This window comes from Sceloporus undulatus, chromosome 5, assembly GCF_019175285.1.
Source record: "Sceloporus undulatus isolate JIND9_A2432 ecotype Alabama chromosome 5, SceUnd_v1.1, whole genome shotgun sequence".
NCBI classification, from domain to species: Eukaryota; Metazoa; Chordata; class Lepidosauria; order Squamata; family Phrynosomatidae; genus Sceloporus; species Sceloporus undulatus.
The window spans coordinates 99,459,339-99,471,866 of NC_056526.1; the positions used below are offsets into that span (position 1 = coordinate 99,459,339).

General features: G+C 40.9%; 1 protein-coding gene across 5 annotated transcripts in view; it reads left to right on the plus strand.

Annotated features, from left to right (window-relative positions):
- Positions 1-12,528, plus strand: part of CRMP1 (collapsin response mediator protein 1) — a 70,576-nt gene that overhangs the window by 8,132 nt on the left and 49,916 nt on the right. For 3 of the 5 annotated variants that reach the window (XR_006104312.1, XM_042470897.1, XM_042470898.1), the window contains exons 2-4: positions 3,893-3,981; positions 9,968-10,152; positions 11,877-12,041. Coding sequence is in view for 4 of the 5 variants with exons in the window: in XM_042470897.1 (XP_042326831.1) it covers positions 3,893-3,981; positions 9,968-10,152; positions 11,877-12,041 (439 nt within the window). In the remaining variant the exon portion in view is untranslated. Of the gene's footprint in view, positions 1-263; positions 284-2,838; positions 2,858-3,892; positions 3,982-9,967; positions 10,153-11,876; positions 12,042-12,528 lie in introns of those variants that run through there. The other 2 variants (XM_042470900.1, XM_042470899.1) reach the window with 2 other exon arrangements.

A 12,528-nucleotide genomic window follows, 5' to 3' on the forward strand; every position in this document is an offset into this window, starting at 1 on the left:
CCTGGAGCTTGCATCCATTGCTCCGGGTCCTTTTCTCTGGAGCAGCAAAAAACAAGCTTGTTCCCTCCTCAATGTGACACCCCTTCAAGTATTTAAACAGGGCTATCATATCACCTCTTAACCTTCTTTTCTCCAGGCTAAACATCCCCAACTCCCTAAGTCGTTCCTCATAGAGCATGGTTTCCAGACCCTTCACCATTTTGGTCGCCTTCCTTTGGACACGCTCCAGTTTCTCAATGTCCTTTTTGAATTGTGGTGCCCAAAACTGGACACAGTATTCCAGGTAAGGCCTGACCAAAGCAGAATAGAGTGGCACTATTACTTCCCTTGATCTAGACACTATACTTCTATTGATGCAGCCTAAAATCACATTGGCCTTGTTAACTGCCGCATTGCAATGTTGACTCATGTTCAACTTGTGGTCTACTTGGACTCTAAGATCCCTTTCACACGTAGTTTCATTCAGCCAGGTGTCACCCATCCTATATCTGTCCATTTCATTTTTCTGCCCTAAGTGGAGTATCTTACATTTCTCTGTGTTGAAGTTCATTTTGTTAGCTTTGGCCCAGCTTTCTAGTCTATTCAGGTCATTTTGAATTTTGATCCTGTCCTCTGGGGTATTAGCCACTCCTCCTAATTTAGTGTCATCTGCAAATTTGATAATTATTTCTCCAATAATGTCATCCAAGTCATTAATACAGATGTTTAATAGCACTGAGCCCAGAACAACCCTGTGGCATTCCACTGGTCACTTCTCTCCTATGGACACTCTCACACAGAGACTGCTATATAGGTCTGTCCCTAGGCTGTCCAGTCCACCAAATGTATCTGAAGAAGTAGGCTTAAGGCTATGAAAGTTCATGCTAGCAACATTCGTCTTTCAGATAGTCTCAAAAGGTGCTGCAAGATCCCCTTGGATACTAATTTTCCACATTAACATGGCTATGTCTTTGAATTCTATCAGTAACATGGTTAGGGAAGCCAGTTTTGTTCAGTATAGTGCAATGTCAGGGGAAAAGTTTCTTGGACAGAAGAATGGGATCATCTGACCATTTCTTCTGTGGAGATACATACCCAGCATCAAGGTGGAAACTTATAATCAGGTTATATAACCAGTTATGCAGTAGCAGAAACTATAGATGCCCACCCCACCTGGGCACAGCAGATCAACTTTGGGAAAATTGGAAAGATTTTTAATTGACACATAATAATAATAATAATAATAATAATAATATTTTTATTTTTATACCGCCCTTCCATAGATCAGGGCGGTTCACAGCAAATATCAATAAAACACAACATATACATTCAGGTTAAAACAATTACACAGCAGCAAAATAAAACAGAATAAAACCCCCGTTAGCCAGTCCTCTTTGCCACAGAAGAGGAAGGGAGGCCCACTGGACTTTAGTCGGGGAATGCCATCTGAAATAGAAAGGTTTTTAGGTCCTTTCTAAATTGGGCCAGGGAGGTGGCCGAGCGGAGCTCTGTGGGCAGCGTGTTCCAAAGGGCCAGGGCGGCGATGGAAAAAGTCTTCCTCGTGGTAGAGGTCAACCTAGCCCCTGGCACCCTAAGTAATTGCTGCCCAGATGTTCTGAGGGTGCGGGACGGAATGTACGGGGAGAGGCGGTCCTTCAGGTATCCTGGGCCCAAGCCATTTAGGGCTTTATAGGTCATTACCAACACCTTATATTGTGCCCGGAAGCGAATAGACAGCCAATGCAAGTCTTTAAGCATCGGTGTAATATGGCTGGCCCTGGAAGTTCCAGTGACCAGCCTGGCTGCCATATTCTGTACCATTTGTAGCTTCCGGGTTTGGTATAAGGGTTGCCCCATGTAGAGTGCGTTGCAGAAATCCAATCTCGAGGTTACCAGAGCATGTACTACCGTTTCAAGGTCCCTCTGGGCCAGGTATGGGCGCAGCTGGCGAATGAGCCGAAGCTGATAACAGGTGTTCTTGACCGTCGCATTCACCTGAGCAGTCAGGTGAAGCGACGAGTCAAGAAGCACCCCCAGACTGCGCACGGAGTCCTTCACAGGGAGCGTGACCCCGTTCAGGACAGGTGGAACTACCGCCATTCCTGGACCAGGGGAACCTATCACTAGTACCTCCGTTTTCTCTGGATTCAACTTGAGTCGGTTTTCCCTCATCCAGCCCATTACTGACTCCAGGCACGCCACGAGAGGAGAGACGCCATCCTCAGTCACTGCATCAGTCGGAGACATAGAGAAAATTATTTGGGTGTCATCAGCGTACTGATAACCCCGCGCTCCATGTCTCCGGATGATCATAATAATAATAATAAATTTTATTTGTATACCGCTTTTCCATAGATCAAATCTGTTTACAGACCATATAAAAACCATTAAAAACATCTCATAAAAATAGATAAAATCCACTAATACAAATTATACAAAATCTGAACACAATCATTCAACAGGGTAAGGCAGAGAATCGATGGGAACGGGAATACACAGCTTCATTTTTCAGGGGGGAAGGCTTGACAGAAGAGGAAGGTTTTGAGCCTCTTTTTAAATGTTACCAGGGAGGTCACTTGTTAAAGTAAGGAAGGTGGACCCTAAGGGTCAGAAGATGTAGATAGAAATAGGCCTGGAGCATCTGGGTAGTGACTGGATGTCACAGAGACGTGTATACATTAAATGCAAGTTGAAACTATTTATACTGCAACCTATTTCTGGTTTTGCTAATGGTTTGCTTCTTCTAAAATCCCAGTAATATTCTGTTTATACAATATGAGAACCACCAAACTGAACAGAGGCTGTCAGTGATACATGGCAAGAGACTCAGCTTGGGAAAGTTTCCTGGTTTTGCTGCCTGCTTGAAGCTGCTAAAATGGTGGGTTAGCATACATCTTGCAGGCCCAAGGAGTCAAGTGTTGGGTTACATATTGCTATATTTTATTCTTTTCTACATAAGTTTTGGTAATAGTTTTCAGAAACTAAAGTGGCACTTTGAAGCACATGCTAAAGCATAAACATTAAAGGCAATGACTCAGAAGATATCAAAACACATGTGTATCACAATACAACTAATCAAAATTAAAAGACAGTGATTAAAATCAGCATAAGAAGTGTTGAAAGATTTGAACCTGCAATGAAAAAGAGCACTAGAGAGCATGTCTTCTGGATTTTGGGAGCGGGAGAAGTTTAATGATAGAAGAGAGCAAAAAGATGGTTGAATAAACTTGTCATGCAACAGAAGTAAATCATTCTGTCAACATTGTTGGTATTGGTCCTTGTTGTTAAAAGGAGTTAGGAACCTGTGACTCCCAGAGGTTAGAAAGTTATTTTAGAACAAGTATGAGAATCATGAAATGCTCCAGGTCTTGCTCTGCAACTCCTAGTATTCCTCACTATTGATGGGTAGGGCACATTTGGAAGCCTGCATAATTCACATCCCTGTTTAAGATGAATAAGCATAATAGTATGACCCGTGTTCAGGCAATGTGATGCTCTAGGACCTCCCCTGTGCCTCCAGATTTCTTTTGATTATTTGTATCCCGCCTCTCCCTGTATTGGATCGAGGTGGGTAACAACAAACATAAGAACAATAAAAATAGAACAACAAACCACAAGTAAAAACATAGCAAAGCATATATAATCCAATTCACTATCTCCCTCCCACCCTAAAATAGCATTAAAAACAATATTTCCCAACTGGAGAGTGAACATTCTGAGGAGGTCAATTTGGGAATGCCTGCCGGAAGGGATCCCTGATCACTGTCAGTGCTGGTTGAAATTCATGGGAATTTGAGTCCTTCTGCTGTTTGATAAACTGAGCCTTTTACTGTTGATCTGTATGATTTATAGTTGTATGTCAGTTTAATGACTTAATTTTCTTTTCACTGTTTCTGTTTCTCCATCCCTTCAGAGTGATCGCCTGCTCATTAAAGGTGGACGAATTATCAATGATGACCAATCCTTCTATGCAGATATCTACCTGGAAGATGGGCTTATAAAGTTAGTTTTAGAACACTGATTTTTTTTTCTTGGCATGTGTAGTGATGCAAGAAGTCCTTCATAGTATTGTAACCTGCTTTACATATTTAAAGTCTCTTAACAACTGCATTTAGTAACCATTACAAGTTTTTCTTTTTGTTTTTATTGTTTTTTACTGGAATTGTTAGAGGTGCAGATGACCTGGGCCTAAAGTTTAAAATCCAGGAGCTAAAGTTTGTTGCTGGTAAAGAAAGAACAGCACAAAAACAGTTAGTTGAGGAATAACTCCCAATCAGAGAATATCCATTAATCATGATGGAAATGTTAGGGTCAGGTATATTTGTCAATTTTTGGCCAAAATCTACAGTACCTCCAGTGTTGTCAGTACAGCCTTGGGTTGATGATGAAGAAAGTGACAGTAAGACCACTGAGCGTTTATCATAAATCTGTAGTGTGCATTTGTCGTAAACTGAGCAACAAGATCTCTAGAGGTCAATGGTTTCTTTCTGTAGCAGAAAAGTTTGGCTATACATGTGCATTTGTGGAGGAAGAAGCCTAGGATCCCTGCCCTAGGCTTCTCCCTACACACACACGTATACACCAGTGAAGAATATCTAACTGTGGATCAACAAGTTTCTTCTCTGCTTCCCATCATCCAGTGGCTAAGGCTTGCTAGAGAGGTTAAGGGCTTTTGGGGGCCTGTCCGTAGCAAAAGGAAGAAGAAGGAAATGACAAAGCCATTGTGTGGAGAAGCTGGTGAAATATTAATGGGACAGAGAAAAGGTGGAATTATTCAATACCGACTTTGCCTCAATCTTCTCATAAAAGAAAAAGGGTGCTCAGCCGGAGGAACATTGAGCAGATAATGAAGTAGGAGAAATACAGCACAGAATAAGTGAAGTGATAGTACAGTAATATCTGGTTATTTTAAATGTCTGTAGGGACAGATAAACTACATCAAAGGATATTAAAAGTACTGGCAGAAGTAATCTCAGAGTCACTGACAATAATCTTTGAGAATTCCTGGAGAACAGGAGGACCCAGCAGACTGGAGGAGGTCAAATGTTATCCTCATCTTCAAAAGGGGGGGGGGGGGGAGGACCCAAACAATTTCCACCCTGTTAGCTTGACATCAATACCAGGAAAGATTCTAGAGCAGCTCATTAAACAGAGAGTCTGTGAGCATTTAGAAAGGAATGCCATAATTGCAAAAAGTAACAAGGGTTTCTGAGAAACAAGTCAGGCCAGACTAATCTGATAAAACTACAATATTTTGATTAAATTACCAGCTTGTTAGATGAAGGGAAGTAAGGGAAGATGAAGTAAGTCTTTCTACAAGGTCCCCACCAATATTCTTGAGGACAAGCTAATTAAATGTGGGCTAGACAATGCACTTATTAGGTAGATTTGTGATTGGCTGACTGGTTGAACCCAATGGCTCTTCTTGGAGAGAAGTGACTAGCAGAGTGCCACAGGGGTCTGTCTTGGGCCCAGTGCTATTCAACATCTTTATCAGCAACTTGGATAAAGGAATAGAGGGCATGGTTATCAAATTTGCAGATGACACCAAATTAGGAGGAGTGGCTCATACCCCAGAGGACAGAATCAAAATTCAAAATGCCCTTAATAGATTATAAAGCTCAGCCAAATCTAACAAAATGAATTTCAACAGGAAGAAATGTAAGGTTTTGCACGTAGGCAGAAAAAACAAAATGCATAGGTACAAAATGCATAGGATCAGGGACACCTAGCTTAACAAGACAGTATGTGAAAGGCATCTAGGAGTCCTAGCAGACTACAAGTTGAACATGAGTCAACAGTGTGATGTGGCAGCTAAAAAGCCAATACAATTCTGAGCTGCATCAATAGAAATATAGTGTCTAGATCAAGCAAAGTAATAGTAGCACTCTATCCCATTTTGGTTAGGCCTTACCTGGAATACTGTGTCCAGTTTTGGGCACCACAATTCAAAAAGGATGTTGGCAAGGTGGGGGGTGTCCAAAGAAGGGTAACCAAAATAGTGAAATTTCCAAAAACCATGCCTTATGAGGAGAGACTTAGGGAGCCGGGTATGTTAAACCTGCAGCAGAGAGGGTTAAGAGGTGATATGATAACCCTGTTTAAATATTTGAAGGGACATCATGTTGAGGATGGAGCAAGCTTGTTTTCTGCTGCTCCAGAGTCAATGATATGGAGCAATGGATGTAAGCTATAGGAAAAGAGATTCCACCTAAACATTAGGAGGAACTTCCTGAAAGTAAGAGCTGTTCAACAGTGGAACACACTCCCTTGGAGAGTGGTGGAGTCTCCTTCTTTGGAGGTTTTTAAACAGAGGCTAGATGGCCATCTGTTGAGGGTGCTTGAATTATGTGTTCCTTCAAGGCAGGGGGTTGTACTATGATTCTGTGATTATATGATGATGCTTCCTTTTGATTTTACATGTTTTTTTTTGTATTTTTATTTTAATATAGTGTATTGAATAAATAGGATTATGATTATTAACAAATGTGTCATTTTATTATTTTTAAGGAATACACTAATATATATATATATATATATATATATATATCAGTTTCATCATAGATCTAATATTCCAAGTCCTTAAAAAAGAGGACCACAATTCTAATTTTCAAAAATGAAGCAATTTAGCCACCAGCTTCAAATCCACTCTTCCATATGATCCTTTATTTTGGAATTCTATGACTCAGCTCTGATGCAGGCAGGACTTTAGATTTTAAATTGAAGAAGCCACCACTAGATGGAGCTTGGTAGCTTCAGTTTCATTTCTGCTTCAGCTCTGAGCAGTCGCACACCTCTCGGCTCTGCCTTTCTCCCTGCTTTCTCTACCAAACCCCCCCCCCCGAAAACTCCTTTTCCATCATCCTCTGTCCTCCTTTCCTGCGCTGCCCTTTCCCTCTCTCCTTGCCACACCAGTCCAGTGCTGCCGGGAGACCGGGACTATGTCGGAGGCGGGGGACCTCGAGGACAGCCCCGGCATGTCTGGGGATTCGGAGGTCCCTTCACGGGGCCAGCCCAGATGCCCCATGACCTCCAAGGACAGAGGAGAGCTTCTTGGCTCCAGGGCACATTTTGTTAAAGAAAGGTTACTTCAAATTCATTTCAATTTGATTTTCCTCTACATTTTCAGTAACCTGTCACCAAGTATTTAATGTTAGTTGCGACCCTAGTCTTTCTTTGGGGTATGTGTTTTAATGTTTGTTTATTCTGTGATTGTTCATGGCCATTTAAAATGTTCCTATTAACCATTCATTAGAAGAAATAACATCTTCTAATTTACGTTAGATTTCATGTATCTACAGAATATTATTAATCAGAAAAAATGATAATACTTTTTATCGTGTACATTTAATTTTTCTTTAAGACATTTGAATGTAGAAACATTACCTTCCTCCTCCCAAAAAATCTATAACCATTATCACATCTTTTGCTCCTGTTTAGATATATCACCTGATATATTTATTTCATTAGTTTTTTTCATTATATTATTTGTGCAACCCATGATCTGTACTTTACCCAAATCTTAAAGATACTCTTGACATAAGAGTTTCTTAACAATGTAATCATATCTGGATTTTCTTTCTGGCACCATAATCCCTTAAGGCATTAAACTAGAAATTAAACTTCCTAATTGGTTCATAATTTCAAAACCTGTTTAAGACAGTCTCAAATATTTACTTATCTACAGGCGTCATAAGATTTTGAGGGGAAGGTATGAGGAGCATTTCTTTGACCAAATAACATATTATTCCATTTTTGCCATTCTTTCAGTGTTTAGCCTTTGGGGTGCAAAGCTGCATTACCCAATAGAAAAAGAACTTTCAGATGTTCATTATAATTTTAGAGACATTTCTCATTCATCCATGGTGTTTCAACTCTATCCCTTCACATTTGTCTGAGTTTGGTGAAATAATTTATTATTCCGTTCTACAATTTCTTCAATGCTTTTTAATGTTCCCAAATATTTTATTCCTGGTTTGTGTTGTATTTTAGACTGTTAATTGTTTTTCATAGACAAGAACATGCAGTCTTTGGAAGAGGGATATAGCTAGAGGGCAGTTTCCGTATCAAAAACAGTTGATATGGAAATATTTCAGCACCCTCTTACATGCAGTCACCCTAAATATGGCATTGGGCAGTAAACCCTTGAGAACCACAGTCAATTCCAATTTGAGGACACTGAGCCAGATACCAGTGGTTTGACTTGGACTTTTATGTGGTGGACTAGCTCCATTATTTAAGGGTTTCAACATTACTTTATGATTGTTGCGCACGGTGAAGGTTGTAGCTCTGTCATCATTATTTTTTATCCACAAACTATCATTTACCTTTGATTCTACAATCTATAGAAGGGATATTAATGAATCCTAGTTGTTGACTGTAATATGCACTGTTGAGTACAGGTATACAGTAAAGTACTTCCTTCACTGTACAGACCTGTTTGAACTACTTATATATTAAATGTGTATGTTAACATTACAGATGCGATAGCCACCTGTATTCAAAATATGTGGATAGAGTTCCATGTCTTTAATGTGAATGGAATTAATTTTGTTTTCTAAGTGATTAGTTGGGATTGTTAAATTCTGAGCAGCCACACCACAATGACACAACTGTTTCTTCAAATAAGCAGTATCCAATAGCAGCAGTACCTGCATGCTTCTAGGGTTTACTATAGAACAGAGAAGCCTCATCCCCCCAGGCCTATTCTGTCCAGTTATGCGTTTCATTGCCCCTTGAAGCTGTTATCCCCTGAAGCAGAGAGGTTTCCCTGTGTGCTGTTTTAAGAAATCTCTCATTTACATACCCCCTTCCAGGTTGGGTCCACAGACTGGAGCCAATTTTAAAATTGTGGCCCAGGATGACAGATGTTGGAATTAAGGATCAAGGTGCTTTTGTGCAGTGTTCCGACCAGGAGATTACAGCCCTTCTACATGTAAATCCATTTCTGATCTTCTTGCAGTCTGTTTTAGAGACTAGAGTCTTGAGCAGACAGGGCAAAAGGAGTGGCCAAAGGCCACTCACACCTCAATTACTGTGGGACTGTGGCGGCCAGACACCACAGTTCCGAGGCCAGCTGTTGCTGGGGTCCTGAATGGGCTGGGTTTGGGCAGCCCCAGCGCTGCTTCCACATGGTTTGGGGGGGTACATCATCTAAATGACATGCCCACAACATGGCCTCATGACAGGCCTTTTGGCCCATCTGTTTTGGGCCATGGAGTTAATTGTATAACTTTTAGAAACTATATCAATATTTATGTAATGCTATGTTAAGCACACAAATTCAACCCAGATAATGAGAAAATAGAAATAGAATAAGAATTCTCATACCTGGGATCAAACATTGATAGGAACAGGGACTGCAGCCAGGAAATCAGAAGAAGATTAAGTATGGGGAAAGAACTGGAAAAAAAATCCTGAAATGCAAAGATACACAACAGAACACAAAAGTTAGAATAATAGAAGCCATTGTATTTATATTACCATGTAGCAATGTAAGAGCTGGATAGTTAAGAAAGATGATAGGAAGAAAATAAATTCATTCAAGATGCGGTGCTGGAGAAGATTTCTGAGGATTTCATGGACAACCAAAAAACCCAAACAAAACAGAAAAGAAAAGGGTCCTAGAGTAGATAAAGCCAGAAATCTCCTTGGAAGCCAAGATGACAAAACGTAGGCTGTCGTACTTTAAACACATCATGAGAAGGGAGGACTCAATGGGAAAAAAAACTATAATGCTAGGAAAGGTGGAGGTAAGTAGAAAGAGAGGAAGACTGCATGCTAGATGGATGGACTCTATTAAGGAGGTCATGGGTACGAGTTTACAGGAACTAAGCAGAGCAACGGAGGACAGGGTCACAATGAGTTGAGAGCAGTTAACAGCGACAAATGTTAAATACTAGAACTGTTGCTTATATTTGTGATCTTCAAGATTGTTATTATTGTTTCTATGCAAAGTAAGGCATATCTCTTCCCTTTTTCTTGTTAGACAAATAGGAGAGAATTTAATTGTTCCTGGTGGAGTGAAAACCATTGAGGCTAATGGGCTAATGGTTATCCCTGGAGGTATCGATGTCAATACTTATCTACAGAAGCCCTCTCAAGGCATGACAGCTCTTGATGATTTCTATGTAGGCACAAAGGCAGCTTTAGCAGGAGGCACTACTATGATCAGTAAGTATTTGGAAGAAGCCATCATTTATAATGGAAAAACTAAGAATATATCAATCCATAATATAATTATAGAAGAACTTGTTTGCCTTTTCCATGTGAGACACTGGATCCAACAGTAGATGAAAAGAGATTATCTAGACTACAGATGGCCATCTTTTGCCCTGCAGATGTTTTGAACTACATCTCCCATAATAACATAGTATTGGCTCTGTTGGCTAGGACTGGAGGGAATGGATGGTCAAAACATCTGAAAGGTCACAGGTGCCCATCCCTAGTCAAGGTTGAGGAAGAAGCACAAGCTGCCAAGCAATGAAAACACAGTTTATAACAGCAATTCTCAACATGTGGGTCATGACCCCTTTGGGGGTCGAATGACCCTTTCACAGGGGTCGCCTAAGACCATTGGGAAACACATATTTCCTATGCTCTTAGGAACCGAGACACCGCTCCTCTATGGCTGGGGTCCCCACAACATGAGGAACTGTATTAAAGGATCGCGGCATTAGGAAGGTTGAGAACCACTGTTCTAGAACAATGCCTCCTGAGTATGTTCTCTGGTGCCTCTGAAGCTACATAAACTTGAGGCCAGAAAGAAGCTGATCCTGTACAGGCTTAACCTTCTTCATGTGGCTGATCCTTAGCTGACTTAAAGGCTGTTAGTTCTAGCACATTGCTGGGGGAAGGCATAGCTCAGAAGGGCTTAACAGCTGTCCTGAGTGCAAGGTGGGAGGTGAGTGTTCTCATGTGTTGTAATGCATCAGAACCAATACATCTCAGTGCAGTGGAGTTCTTGTTTGTCTTTCCTTTGTGCTGTGGAGCCTGAATGTTATGACATTCACCTCCCCATGAAGGGAGTGGGTGGAGCCACACAATGCTATTGAGTAAAAGATGGTGTAAAATCCAATTGAATATTTTAAAACTGGAAATAAAAACAAAATATCCTGAGTTTCCTGTAGTCTGTTTCTCTTTTGGCAACACTTGGTTATAGTACTGCTTATATAATTTAATTGTGATGTTAGGTAAATTGTAAATGTTTTGTATTTCTATCTGTATAATAATATTAGATGATAACTATGATTAGAAAAATGTAGGAAAACTAAGTAACAAAGTTTTGCTCAGGTAGTGCTGCTGCAGCTAATCCCTGTTTGCCATATTCTCGAACTGGGAGGGAGAATCTTTGTACTTTATAAACCCAGACATAAAAAGCAAGGTAAGAATAAAGCAACATGGAGGGGGAGTGGGGCAGTGAGTCAGTCAAAAGACAGTTCAACTAGATATGTGTTGTATAAGAACAGGCTTAGATAAATTTCATTATTTTCTCATCTTGCCCACATGACAGGACACAAGTCACAAATCGCAACATCCAATGGAGCTGTGTTCTCTTTCATCCCGTGCCTTATTCTGTCATGGTGATAGGGGTGTCTTCTTGACAGAAAGTTCCTTAGAATTAGTTGCCAAGCTTGCCAACTTTGTAACAAGAGTTAAAAAAAAAGGTTACCTGTCCATGTGGTGCAAATGGGGATGGGGGGAAGAAGATAACTTCAAATTAACTGAATTGTGAGTTTGTAATACTTTTTTCCAATGCCTTTCAAAACAATGTCCTAAATGAAACCAAGTTTTATGACCTGCTTTGTTTGATGAACAGTGGTTTGCTGTGCATCTGCAGTTAAAATCAGTTTTGAAGAAAATGCTGAATAATGAATGGGTCTTCATTTTCATTGCAGTTGATCATGTCGTTCCTGAACCTAGTTCTAGTTTATTAACTTCCTTTGAAAGGTGGCATGAGGCAGCAGACACCAAGTCCTGTTGCGATTACTCTCTCCATGTGGATATCACCAACTGGTATGATGGGATCAGGGAAGAGCTGGATATACTTGTGCAAGATAAAGGTTAGTTAAAAAGTGGGACAGTTTGATGGGGTGAAAAATTATGTACATCAATTAATTGAACTGGAAAGCTGGCTGAAGCATTTTTGGCTAACGTTAACTTTCAGCCCCACAAAGTTATCTCTTACAAAGAAATCAGTTGTAATCCTAGAATTAGGTAGTCAAATCATTCTGATTGTCCTTCAAGACCCCCTGGACTACCCTTTTTCTGGGCAAAATAATAATAACAATAACAATTTTTTAAAAAAAACCTACCTCTCCTGGAATTAGGGTTGCCATTTCACGGTGGTGGGCGGGACTTTCCTGCCCCCTGGGGGGCGTGCCCGGTCCGCCCCCGCCCCCGGGTGGCTGTCCAACTCTGAGCTCCCAGGGCTGCTGCCTGCCTTCTATAGAGTGCTGCCTGTGAAACATGCCTGGAGCAGCAGCAGGAGGACTGAACCCAGCAGGGGCGGGGTCTGCTGCACTGCCCTGCCTCTATTGGCCAGCCCTC